Here is a 14,139-nt window from a genome sequence, read left to right as displayed (position 1 = left end):
TGGAAGTTCACAAATGGCCACATCTTTTCTCACCAATCTCATGTCCGGTATCCAGCTTCTGCAGATCAATGGCTGGGATGGATGACTGGGACAGAAAATGGTAACTTGTGTAAAACCTCTGAGTCCAGAAGACATGGAGAACATTACCCAGAGCCAGATGACTGGGAAAAAAAATCACAGTGAAATGGAATTCAATATGCATTTTTGAGAATCTATTAGTTTTTGAAACAAACTATCATAATAGCGATGCTGGTGCCTTTTCAGATCCAAAGCTCTGCACACAGCTGTGTGGTGACACCAGGCTCAGCCTTTGCTGAGTTTGTTTAGCCCTCACAATTTTGGACGTATGTTAGAAAAAGGAAACTATGTACTTCAAAATCTTGGGTACTAATGAATAGAGCTCTAAACTTACTGATTTTGTGGCTCTTATGCCCCTTCCCAATCAGTCTGACATAACAAAGAAACTAGAAGGAACAATTCTTAAGAACTTTAGTATATACTGATAATGGTTTGCTTTGTGTTTCTTTAAAGCCTGTGACAGACATTTAGACCCTGTCTTTTCTCACAAACACCATGTGTTTGAGTTTTTCCGCTGCTTTTTCTTGACTGAGCCAGAGCAGATGATGACTCCTACCTCCTCCATGTTCTTGACATTCACTCTTTGTTATGCACTGTCTCACATTCACTCTCTTTTGGGCGGATTATCTAGTTCCACTTCACCTTCACATGATGAGCAGTTTATTTTAAAGAAATGGTGTGTTGCCTGGGAAAAAGTGTTGCTGGTCTTTTCTGAGCATGCTACCATAGTCTTTTGAGCAAAAATGGCTGATTATTCAAATTTAGCTTTAATATATGCTCAGCTTCAGCATGTGGTTACTTAATGCACTTTCTTGTGCAGAGGAAACATTCAAAAAGTCTGGAAAGTAAATTGGAGACAGTGCTGAGCTTCCTCCTAGGCAGTTAATGGGTTTAGGGGTGTACTCTGCCAGGTCAGTGTCTCTTTTTTTACACTGTTATTTTTTTGAAGGCTTGTCTTGAGCCCAAGTGTCAGGCAGGGGTGGGAGCCTGACACCTCAAGAAATTCTCAGGAAAATAAATTTGAGAGTGCACTTCAAATGGCTTGCTGAAAGCTGTGCAAAACTACTGGCCATTTATTACTGTATGTTGCAGGTTGTCATGTTTTTTACTTTGAAGACCCATTTTCTGGGGTGGCACTCACATCATATTTAGACTGGAGTTCTCCCATAAAAAGGGAATTAAATGTCAGCTGTTGGGGGCTGACTTGTCACAGGCCCATCAAATGCCTATCTGCTCAGCCCTGCTGAAATGTCTCCATGCAAAAGAGAAATGGTTATATGTTATGTGCTCTTTCTCTTTGCTGATTGCTTCCAAGGGACTTCTCACTAAATCTAGCTTGAAAAGCAGCAAGTCCTTGGACTGCTTCCTCTTTCCCACATAACAGAAGCCAAGCTCACCCCATGCATTATAGGTATATAAAAGACATTATGGATTGCTATTAAAATGTCTGTTTGGTCTCGGCTGTGCTCTGGTTATCTGTGTCTGAGTAGCTGCACTGGACACCACTATTTGCACAATCCCGCAGTTAGTCTGAGGGTAAATTAATTGGTTTTCTGCCAAAGCACTGACCTCCTGCAACTGATTGACCTGGCGAATGGCCCTCTGCTGACAACAGGCCATAAAAAAGGGACTTCTGAGCAAAGGAGTGTCATTAGACTCTGAACCACTGGAAGCCATGAGGGTGATTCTGTTGGCTGTGGTTTCCATCCCATTCATCATGGCCATGGAACGGTAAGAAAACACATCTGGCATGGCTAATGCATGTCTCAGCTGGCTTCCCGGGGGACTGTGCTTGGTGCTATTTGAGGTCTCAAAAAGAAACATTTTTTTTAAAAGAGAGAATATGAGAGTTCTAGAAGGAAGAACCAGTTATTTTTTGTGTCCTTATTTTATTTGCATAGAGTCCCTCTGATTCGATTCAAATCTATCAAGAAACAGCTGAAGGAAAAAGGAGAATTAGAGGAATTTTTGAGGAATCACCACCCTGATGTTTTTGTCCGGAGGTACCTGCATTGCTTCCCTGCAGATATTGCTTTATCGGTAGGAACTGCTTCAGAAAGGCTGTATGATTACATGAATGTAAGTACAGTTTTGGTAATGCAACTATTAGGACTCATTATTCTGTTGAAGGCAGATTTTTTTCCCCAGCACATTCCAAATCTACTCTCACAATGAAATTATAGGGCTTGAGGTGTCTTTATGCTCTGTGCTATAAATATTAGATCATAAAAAATCAGTTTTTCAGTCTGCAAAATAAAGTATATCTAGATCTAGGGAAGCTTGGGACCTGGGTAGAAAGCTGATGTAGTCTAGCAGTGGTTGTCCTATGACTAGTTCTATTTTTTTATAGATCTGTATTGAACTTGGCTAGGTCCCCAAAGAAATAGTGGGGTTTACTCTATCAGTCTTGGTAAACTATTGGGTGTTTCATAGCAGAATCTGATTCTTTCATTTAGTCATATTCTATTTATCAGAAACTTGGAGGTTTGTGTGTTATAAAAAAATTGCCACATCTCATTTATTTGATCTCACGGAGTCAGTGGTAACTAAGACCTACGTAGAGTTTTTTATTTTTCTGATTTTATCCCTGGAATTTAATTCTGGAGACTAGCATGTCCAAGTAGCACTAGAACAGTTTTGTGAAGGTTCTATTGAAGTGTGTTTGTGATTTTTTTCTGGGATTTGTTGTTTGTTTGTTTGTTTTTCACTGAACATTCCTCAGAATTGCCTCAATTTACAGATTCATGGATTAAGGTTTGTTTAATACAGGAGGGAATAAAATCCTGCTGTGTAACTGGATATTCTCTTGAATGGCATGCTTGCTTGCCTTTTCAAGATTATCTCATTCAGATTGTAAACTGTGGGGTCAGAAACTTCAGTGTATTAACTAACAAGTATGCACTTAAAGGTACATATTCAAATATTTGTATTGCTGCACAAAGCTTGGCACTAGCTATTGCTTTTCTATCTGTAGTTGAATTCCAGAAATGCCTCTTCCTAAAAATAGGTCTCTTGATGGTGAAGTGCTCTTCCAGGGCCAGATAGGAGCACTTAGACACTTGCATATGGGATGTGGATAAGCACTGCACTCCATCATTCACATGTTCACAGTTTCAGTCGCAACTGGTATCCAGTGATGGTCAGTGGTTTCTTCATCCACTGGATGAACTTTGTTCAGTACATCAGGAACAGTTTGTGCAACACAATACTTTTTGACTTGCTAGTAGCTGCTAACTACAAAACAAAAAGGCCAGCCACATACGACAGTGTGCGTGCCACCAGCTGGAGCCCTCTGAAGCCAGCAGAGGCAGGTTGTGCTGACTTTACAACACTGATTTCTTACTGACATCAGTAAGAAACAGCCTGAAAGACTGTGTGGTCATGTGACAGCTTCATCTTGGGGGTGACCTTGCCACCTCTGAAGCCAGTGCAAGAGGATTTGTTGACTCCACAGGGAACTCAATATTTGCTTCAAAAGGCTTCAAAAATGCCTGACCATTGTGCTTTCAGCTGGGGTGAAATCTGCTGCCTGGAGCCACTTGTGGAACCAGACACGCTTCCCTGTGGTGTGCATTTATGTTGCAATGAAATTGCGCAGAATCCCCTGAGAAACATTGTGTGATGCTCCCACGTGTACCTCTTCCCCAGGAGCAGCTCTGTGGAGGCCGCTGGGGCTGACGGGCTGTTCCTCCCCCAGGCGCAGTACTATGGAGTGGTGAATGTCGGCACTCCACCCCAGAGCTTCACCGTCGTGTTTGACACCGGCTCCTCCAATTTCTGGGTCCCTTCAGCTTATTGCATCAGCGAGGCGTGCAGTAAGAACCATCATTCTCCTTATGCTCCTCATGTCTTGGGTACCTTGACCACTTCTCCTTTCCCAAGGAATTCGCCTGCAGTGGGGACTTGGAAGAAAAGAATTTAGAGCATCTCTTTGGGCTGCTGTCCTCTCCCTGGTTTTCTCCTCTGTCTCTGCCCCTCATGTCATCCCACAAACAGAGCAGGTGCCAGCTGCAGCTACCAAGTGTCCCTTAACACCACGAGATGCCTGATATAAAAGGCATAAAAATAGACCTGGGAGAGCTGCCAAAAGTGGTGGAAATGCCCATTTTTGTTTTAATTTGTCTTTAAAATGCAAAATAACCTCTCAGGTACAGAAAAATAGGTATGCCCTGCCAGGGAAGTGAGGTGCCTGCACTATTTCAATCAACGCTTTTCTCATAAGAAAAGCAGAAATCTGTCTCTCCTACATCTCATCTGGTTCTGCAGTGGGGATCAGGTGCATGGCTGGGACCCCCTCTCAGTGCGAAGATGTAATTTGTTTTCTGTAGGGGTGCACCAGAAATTTAAGTCCTTCAAGTCGGATTCATATGAGCATGGAGGGGAAGCCTTCTCCTTGCAGTATGGCTCGGGACAGCTTCTGGGCATTGCTGGCAAAGACACGCTGCAGGTGAGCATCCACCAAAAATGGGTGTCAGCCCTCCAGGCCAACAATTTCCAGGGCAGTTCTGATACTGGCCTTGACTTGGAAAATCTAGTCTGGTTTAGGCAAGGGCAGGGTGAGGTCCCACCTAGCCATGTATTGAGAGGTGCAGGTGCTGCTTCAGCTTTGGGCTACCAAGGCAAATCCCTGAGATTTTATGTTCATTTCTGTTTGTCTTCTTGGCTCTTTGTCTGTTCTGGGTCTATGAACAAGCAGCCACATAATTAAGGCATTCTAAGGAATTGGTGCAGCCTACCTGCCAAATGGGCACCTGCTATATTGATGCAAGTCACACAAAGATATCCAGGTTTTATAAACGGAATGAATTCTTTGATATGGAACTGAAATGTGGCTAATTTCTTGTAATTGATATTGTAATTGTTTTCAAAATTTTCATAGATTATTTATTTATTTATTTTTAACCAAACAGATAAGTAACATCTCCATCAAGGGACAGGACTTTGGCGAGTCAGTGTTTGAGCCAGGAGCAACTTTTGTCCTTGCCCACTTTGATGGTGTGCTGGGCTTAGGCTATCCCTCCTTATCAGTGGGCAATGCTCTGCCTGTGTTTGACAGCATCATGAACCAGAACCTGGTAGAGGAGCCAGTCTTCTCCTTCTATCTGAAAAGGTCAGTCTTTAAAAAGACACTGCCAAAAAAGAAGTAAAACTGTTTTAATTGTTGGTAGAAAAACTGTATATCTCTATAAATCTTCAACTCTCATAAGTAATTACCCCTTTTTTTGGTTCTTGGCATTGGATTCTTTTCAGTTTGACACTGAAAAATATTGCATGAAAAGATCTTATGGGGATGACCATGACTTTTTGGACAGAGATTTATTCTTGTTGAGCTGGTCATAAAGGAAAGAAAAGCTCCCAGCTCAGACTCACCAGAGGTTTCCTTCTGGCCCAAGGAGATGAAGAGAACTGCTGTCCTACACCCAAGTAGCCACACTGCAGAAAAATGTTGTTCCCTACTCTGGACCTAGCCACAACTCCACCAGTTGCTTGAGTGTTTATTCTGAGGTGAGAGCAGCAACTGGCTCAACCTGCTCCTCATGCCTACCTTGGCAGTCTACAATAAGTCTTCTCAGATATTGTTTGGGACATATGCAGGGATAATTTAGGAATAATCCCTTTCAGCCATCAATATTTGAATTTAGAAAGGGCTGTGATTTGTCTTTTGCTTTTTAAGTGTAATCTCATTGGTGCGTGCTGGCACACTCCCATGTCTGTGTTAACCTGTGTTTTGCTTTCAGAGGAGATGACACTGAGAATGGTGGTGAGTTGATTCTAGGAGGAATAGACCATTCTCTTTACAAAGGTTCAATCCACTGGGTCCCAGTCACCGAGAAAAGCTACTGGCAAATACATGTGCGCAAGTATGTATGTATGTATCAAAAACCTGCTGAAATTTGCCTCTCCAGGCAAAACCTTCAGAGACAGAAACACCTAGTGATGCAGATGCAGAGGACTCAGACCCCTCTCAGAGAGGGGGTTCACCAGGATGAGCCTGGGTTTTTTAGCTTTTTAAATACACTGTGACATGGGTAGCTGGTTTCTGGGAGAACATGTTAGTGTGTTTTAATATGAGAAACCTGTGGTCAAGTTGAGTTTTGGTGGACTGTTCAGTTAAGACGTTGAGGCACCCAGAAACTGTATCCAGCTCTGGGTCCCACTCTCATATTTCCTTCTGACTTTGGTCAAAGCAGTCAGTGTTCCTTTATTCTTTCTTGAGCATGTTACCTAAATTGATGAGAACACATACCTGTGGGTGAGGACAAATTCATCAGCAGGCAGCAAATAATTAGAGCTGTAGGAGTCCCTAGAGAGAAAAGTAGATGAACAGGCACTCCTGTCTTTAGCAAAGCTTGGCAACTAGTTTTAATCATAGAATCATTAAGGGTAGAAAAGACCTCCAAAATCATCAAGTCCAGCTGTCAACCTAGCACCACCACCAAGTGCAACACTAAACCATGTCCTCAAGTGCCATATCTACATGTCTTTTGAACACTCCCAGGGATGGTGACCACTTCCCTGAACAGCCTATTCCAATGCTTTACAACCTTTTCTGTGAAGAAACTTTTCCTAATAGCCAATCTAAACCTACCCTGGTGCAATTTGAGGCCATTTCCTGTTGCCCTGTCACTTGTTCCTTCGGTGTAACTTCAATCTGTAGTCTGGTACTTTAGCTAGTAATAATGCATTTCAGTCACAGTGTATATGCCATTTGCTTAAAGATGCTTGTTTTTCACTTGCAGTATAAAGATCCAGGGCCGGGTGGCATTTTGCTCCCATGGCTGTGAAGCCATCGTTGATTCAGGCACTTCTCTCATCACCGGCCCCTCTTCACAAATCAGGCGATTACAGGAGTATATTGGGGCAAGTCCATCAAATGCTGGAGAGGTAAAAACTGGACAGATAGAAAACAGCCAGACCGGAAGAGAAACTGGTACTGGGGGCAAAGAGCCTATAGGGTGGGAAAATAACCAGAATAATTGCTTAGGCAATCCTCAGTGAAAGCCTTGTTTCCAGGACAGCACTGAACTCAGAGCCAAGCTGGTTTTGACCTATCTGCCTTGCTGCCTCAGGCCTCCTCCCAAACATTCACCTCCTCTCCCATTCTCAGAACTGGTGTGCTAGGAAATAGTGAATAGAGGAATCGATCTGTACTCTGCATGAGGGATAATTCTTTTGGAAGATCAGAGGATTTGGAATGTCCCCAGTTAAAGATGTTGGCTCTCCCAAGCCAGGAGGTGTTTGGTGCTGGTGACCAGCCATGTCAGCATCAACTGGAAAGGGAGCGGTATTATAATGACAGCCCCACAGTGGCTTCACTGTCAGGACCTCTCATTGTCAGCCTGCCATGGAGCAGGTGTTGTTGTGCAGGGCTCCTGGGAGGGATGCACACCAGTGTCACAACACTGGCTCCTGGCAGATGAGTCATGGGGTGCAGGATAAGCCTTGCTGTCTCTTATTCTTCCTGCTGAATCTTATTCCTCTGATCCCTTGCTGGTTTTCCTCTTTCTCTGCTGCTCTCTTCTGCATCCCTTTTGCTGGTGCTCCCCACCATTCCTTCCCCTCCCTGCCTTCAAGGAAAGAGCAGCTTAATTCTGCTGTGCCTTATTGCTGGCCGTTGGCTGACTCCCACAGATCACTAGCATGTTGCCACAGCTCCAGTGCTCCAAGCAAAGCCTCCACATTTGGCTTCTGTTAACTGCATTTGTCTTCATCCTGACCCAAAAATGCTCTTGGAAGAAAATTAAGAGTATTACAGTTGCCCAGTGCACTGGACAAAGAGCAAAGACAAAAGTGGACTCTGCCTCACTTTGTAAGAGGAGGACTCCAGTGACATCTGTGTAACTCCTGAAGCTCCTGATTCTTTCTCAATTAAACCTTTAATTTTGATTTTGTTCAAATTTTCAGATACATGCCAAAGATAACATGTTGATTTTATAATGGTACACACTAATGAATATAGATAAAATATGTATTTCCAATGTATGTATGGTAGCATAATATAAACAAGGAACAGGTTGTTGAAGTGTAAGTGTATATACTCCAGTGCTGATGTAAAAACACTCATTCAGCATCTCAGATTCCACAAAAAATATCCTGATTTTTTGGCTATGACACACAGGCAGAGTATATTGGCTCAAATTTATCCCGGTAAAAGTGAGTGTATCCATCAGTGATTTTACAAGAACTTTTACCTCTTTCCAGCAAGGATTAATTTTCTCTGGATGTACTAGCTGTGTAATAGAATTATGTCTTGTTTCTTGTATCCTACAAACCATTATACTACCTTTTTTACCTTTGTCCTCTGTTTCCCATGGTTTATTTTGTTGTAATGGTATGACACCTGGTAAGTGTATGCAAGATTTAGAGTTATGTTTTTATAAAGCAAATTGAAAAACAGCAAAAAAGCAGATTCTTCCCTCTTGGAAGCCTCTAAAGCAATGAGTTTAAACACTACAGTTTATAGCAAAGATCCCTGTGAGACTTAGAGCATTCTGCAGTGCCATTTAACACACCAGTTATTTCATGAAATAACTACAAAGGCCAGGAAATGATCCTCTGTGTTACTGTAAGTGAATGGATTATTTATGGAAATTAATGTCCATAACAGGGTTTAGTTCCGCTCTTTAAATCCCACTCTAGAGCAGAGTATAAGTATAAAGTGCTGTGTTCCTCACTAGGTTTTTTCCCCTAAAGTGATGGTGTTATGGGAGGACCTGGGGTGAAATGCAGCCACAGGGTGCTCCCTCTGTGGCTGGAGGCAGCTCCTTCTACCCAGTCGAGGCCAGACCATTGGTGGACTTTGCTCAGTAGACCTTGCTCATGTAGACTTGCTGGGGCTCATGCACTCAGTTTTCCTTCCAAGTGGTACAGGGAGGGCATCAGAGTCCCCTTCACCTCCTTCCTTTTGGGACTTGCAAGGATTTTCATCGGCCCTGGGTCCTTAGGGGCTTTGGTGCAGTGGTCTGGGCTGCTGGTTTGACCAAGTAAAGGAACTGGGAAGCTGGAGGGCAGTGTTGGCCTGTAAGACAGCCTGGTGCTGTTTCTGTGTAGTAAATTCACTATTACCTGCTTCAAAAGTCTTAAAGTGAAAGGGCAATATTTAAAAAAAAAATAAACTGGTCCCGTCTCAATCAGTGCATTGCATACAGTTTCTTGTAGACTGCAGAAGATTGTCAAGCTTGCCTCACATAAGCTTCACAATTGGACACCACGAGTACAAACTGACAGCAGAGCAATACATCCTAAAGGTGTGTATTTTCAGCCTCCCTGCTCCCTGTTCCTTGCTGCCTGAACTGGGGCTGGAGTAGGATGCCACAAGGACATGCTTTCCCTTCCAGGAGTCTCTTGATGACCAAACTTTCTGCATAAGCGGCTTTCAGGCTCTCGACATCCCCACTCGCACTGGCCCACTCTGGATTTTAGGAGATGTCTTCATGTCTGCATTTTACTGCATTTTTGACCGTGGAAATGACAGAGTGGGATTTGCAAAAGCTGTTCACAGGAAGGATTACTAGTCATAACAGCATTTATTCTGCCTTAACTCAAATGTTAATGTAATGATCTTCAACAGTGTGTGAAGAAGAGCTTTTACTGAAACTTTGGGCCTTAAATGTGTATTGTGTTGTCCCCCTCCAGGTTTTAAGGACTTTGCAGTTACCTTTGTTTGGTTCAGTATCTATGTGTTTACAACCAAGAAACAATTTTTCCTGAGTAACTGATGGGCACCACAGCTCTCATGATAAAGGGGAAACAGCTCACCACTCAGATTTGAAAAAGATCAAGAAGAATAAAAATGCTGAATGGTGCCAGGCTGACAAGATAGAAGTTAGAAGTGGGGGTAACTAATCATAGTCCTACCTAGTCTGGCTATCTTTTTTTCCTTCTTGTTTTCTAGTTTCCACTTAATTTCCTACATCTTTCTTTTTCCTCCTTATTTTCCATGGTTTGGGTTTTGTTCAGCTTTGTTTCCTTAGTGCCATGAAAATTCTCTTTAAATTAGCTTGCTCCAACTAGCTTATGTAAGGGGAATTTGACTGCTGTCTGTCTATGTGACCACTAATTTTCACTACTTTTCCTTGCACATAATTTCCTGCTCCTTACACCATCACTCAAACCTGCTTTTTCCCTTGAATTTGTTGTTGATTGATATTTTTCTATTCCTCTTTTGGGTCTCAGCATTTAACATATATGTCTTAGGTCAGATGCTGCTTTTAGCATCTGACACCTCTGCCCCTTGGCAATGTGAGCAGCTGGAGCAGCATCTATTCACATGACAAAGCCCAGACCACAGCCCATGCAAAGGCATAGCACAGTTCCCTTCACCTCAGATGAATTATGGTACCAATGCACCAGCACTAGACATCTATTGCCCCTTGCTCAGCCACTTCTCGTCAGCAGTGGCAGCAGTTTCAGGTGAAACAGCCGCAGGTAGCTGCACTGATTTGGCAAAAGAAGATTCATAGGAATTATACCCATTGGAGTGTTTGTTTGGATTGCTAAAGCTGATACTGCATCAGTAAACATGAATAAAACTTAACCAAGCAAAATCTGCTTTGGTCTTAGTGCTGTTTCAGTTACATTTTTGTTTCCTCACAGTGGTTCCAGTGCTGGAGAGGAAAGGGAGGAGAAGGTGTAACAGCAATTGAAAATTCAGGTTGCTCTGTGTCCTGGAGGGGAAAGATGTGATGTGAGAGTTCAATACAATCAGGACAATGTGTTTCTCAAAGTGCATTTATTCATGCAATAATTTCACATTGCTTGTACCTGCGAACATGAATTGTAGACTGTTGTGTTTGCTAAAATAGTCCATTTACCATGCTAAGGCAAATAGTTTACTGAGAGAAGTGCTTAAGAGAGCATATAATCCCAAAAGATAATTTGATACAAATCAGAGCCCACAGATGTTTGCAAAAGTGAGATAACAGATTAAATGAGGAGAGGATTTTTTCTGGTAGCTCATCCCAGCACTAGCTTCTTTACAAGCAATAAACAGAATATTATAGCCAACCTGGAGCTGGCCCACCATGTGAAATGCTAATTGTTTATTGCAGATTGGATTGCATGAGTTCAGAGCTGTCATTCCTAATTTAACATGTATCTGCATGTCTAGCAGACCCCTTTGTAGGACTTAACTAAAGCTTTTATCTACCTAATGGCTTCTGTGTGGCCACCTTTAGCCTTCATCAAAGAATGAACACGGTTGAAGGGCCAGGGAGTGCTGGCAGAGTGAGTGGGAGAGGCGTATAATTTCCTGGTGGAAAGCAGCAGTGTGCATACCAGGCAGTGGCCAGGTTGAGAAGATGATGGAAGGTAAGCAGAGCTGAATGATGAGAAGCTAGGAAGGCTCTGTCACACTTAGTAGTGCTGGGATGAAACATGCTGATGTCTGGATTGAGGAGGAAGAGCACTTTGCTCCAACACCTTAAACCCTGGTGGAAGCTGTGTGAAGGATTAGAGTGAGGAGATGTGATGGGACTGGACTCTCAGTTCAGATTCATAGTGGACACTTGACAATCATCTCCAGTTTCTGCCTTGAATTCCTTACAGTGGGAAGCACAGTTCCTCAAGCTTATGTAATGTAAGGAAAAGGCTTGATAATGGGCCAGATTTTCTTCACAGCTGCTGCAAAACCTTCTATGCACTGTGTATGGCTAAACTCCCCAGAAACTTGTGTCGCTCTAGTGACTTTAACAAAGTGCTACAGAAGAGAGCAGCAATTACTTCTACTTTGTTTCTAGCTGTGTTGCTGGAGCTGTCTGGGTATCCTTAAAAACAAATTTACCATTTGTTTAAGTTAATCTCATTGGTAAATGAAGTTCCTTGACAGTTGCAGGTGTAATTAAATTGAGAAAATATTGAATGGAAAAGTATGGCTTCAGCTACAAGAAGAAGTAGGGAATCAGGAGGAAAGAACTGATGCCTCCAGAAGCTGGGTTGCAAGAAGAATCAGTGAACTGGGAGGAAAGAGGAGATGCTTCCAGAAGCTGAGTATTGCCCAGTAAAGACCATTCAGAAGATCAGACTCCTAGGCTAAGCTGCTGTTTATTTCAATATAATTTCACTTCACAGAGTTTCTAATTTTGTTGGTCAAACTTGACCATAGCAACTTGATTTGCCTGAGGACTCGCTGAGGAGGGGCAAGAGTGAAGATGCACCAGAACGCATTATTTCAAAGTGTGATCAAACTGCACTAAGCTGCTGTCAGACACCAGTGTCACCTCACCTCATGGTGTGAAGATGTGCCTCTGTAGGTCCCTGGGAAATCTGCGCTTGGTTTTTCTGCATACCTAGAATTCCAATAATATAAGTTGAAACAGCTCTTCCTTGGGCCAGGTTCCCTCTGCTTCCTAAACTGATGGGGATCCATGTGCTTTTCTAAGTGTCTTCGAAGGATTTGAGAGGGTGGCTCTGCTCAGACCATACCTAATGTGCATCAGTAGGAGATGATTCCCAGACTAAAACAAAGCTGGAAGAAGTAGAAATGGGGAGGGTAGTTGATTTTCGTTCAAAGCCTATGCAGATAAGATAGCAGAGTCCTCCTGAATGTGATAACCTGCTGGAAGGGCTCCTCACCTAAGTTGTTGACCATAGGAGCAGTAGCAGGCAGGTCTGTTTATTCCCTTTCCAACTTCATGGAATTCTAAAGACTCTCAGAAGCCACTGGGGCTACAGTTACCCTGGCAGAGATGCTGCTTTATTGTCTGAAGTGCAACCTTCTGGGCAAGAGAGCTGGGTGGACTTGCTGTCCATACAGTGCATACTGCCTTTGCTGGCTGTTGCAGACCCATAATTTTCTGTGTCTCCCCTTCTCTCTGTTCTTTCCAGCCCCTGAGCTACCTTGTATTTCCCTTTTCTGGTGAGACCACCTACTTGGATACTTACTCATGGGAGAATGCTGGTGACATACTCTGGACTATGTTTTTGTAAATGTGAGTGAGAGCTAAAAACAAGGAGCTGCTGCTGTTCTCCTGGCCTGCTTTCAGACATCTTGCAGGAGTGACAGCTGAAAGGCCAGGCCACTACCAGGAATTTTAGGGAGGTTGCTTGGCCACCCCTGGAGCAGCAGCCGCCACCTAATCAATTGATGGAGAATGTGTGTAGTAAGTCTCAGAAGCATGGGAATGGGGGCAAGGTAAAGAAGTGGAGAGCAATTTTGCGGGCAGTCTTGGGCCATTTTGTTGTCTGCCTGGGATGACTGCAGCCTGTACACTTCCATCTGAAGATCTCCCAAAGAGTGGAGCCCTAAGCTCAGTTGCTCCTGCAGCTCCATCACCTCTTGAGAGAGTGCTGCAGCCCTGTAATCTCTGGGAAGGCCAGGTGGGAGCCTCATTTTACAATAAACAGCCACTGGCTATGCCACATACAGTGCTCCAGGGAGCAAAGACCAAGACTGAGACCTCCCATGCCTAGCTCATCAGCAGTTTTGCCTCTTCCATTTTTCTTAATGAAATTAGACATTTAATCCTTTTATTTTTTCACTATGGTGGCATAGCTTCAGCAGGAGTGGGGCAGGCTATTGTCCTACACAAATGAGGACCCTGATTTTTCAAGTGTTCTTCCAGGGAGTGAGAGATGATGGGCTGAATCTCTCCAGGCTGTGGAGGGAATTGAACCCACACCTCATCTGCAAGCCACTTGAGTAGAAACCAAGTGGTGGGTCTTACAAGCATGTCAGTGACCTTAACCTGATGGAGTGGACAAAGACAGCAGATTTCAGCCTGGATCCAAAGTGGACAAAAGCATCTCTGCTCTTCTGATAACCTTAGTGTTTCTTCTAGCTGAGCCTACACAGCTCACTGCTCTCTGCACTAGATGGTTTGCATCTACTCCCGAGCCTCCCAGTTCTCCCTGTAAATGTTTTCCCCAAAAGGTCACAGGTTTCAAGCTAATGACATAGTGGCTTAAAGTATGTCACCAAAACACTTCTTATTTAGATGCCCAAATCCTCTATTGGATCTTGCTCAGGACTTGTCTGAGCATCGAGTCTGTGCTTTTGCACTTTTAGTAAATGTGTGAGAACCACATTCAAGAGAAGTTCAGTCAAACCCAGAGGAAGCAGGG

At 43.4% G+C, this 14,139-nt stretch overlaps 1 protein-coding gene across 1 annotated transcript; it reads left to right on the top strand.

Moving 5' to 3' along the window:
- Positions 1-1,704: 1,704 nt before the first annotated feature.
- On the top strand, positions 1,705-10,562 carry LOC139669471 (cathepsin E-like). Its single transcript, XM_071549963.1, has 9 exons — positions 1,705-1,809; positions 1,980-2,157; positions 3,776-3,893; positions 4,407-4,525; positions 4,989-5,188; positions 5,817-5,939; positions 6,819-6,963; positions 9,228-9,326; positions 9,417-10,562. Exons 1-9 carry the CDS (start codon positions 1,754-1,756, stop codon positions 9,591-9,593), a joined length of 1,215 nt encoding a protein of 404 aa, XP_071406064.1. The 5' UTR covers positions 1,705-1,753; the 3' UTR covers positions 9,594-10,562.
- The last annotated feature ends 3,577 nt before the right edge of the window (positions 10,563-14,139 follow it).

The sequence above is a fragment of the Pithys albifrons genome, chromosome 3 (genome assembly GCF_047495875.1).
Source record: "Pithys albifrons albifrons isolate INPA30051 chromosome 3, PitAlb_v1, whole genome shotgun sequence".
NCBI classification, from domain to species: domain Eukaryota; kingdom Metazoa; phylum Chordata; class Aves; order Passeriformes; family Thamnophilidae; genus Pithys; species Pithys albifrons.
Note: the sequence above shows the minus strand (reverse complement) of the source record. Positions and strands in the feature narration are given on the sequence as shown.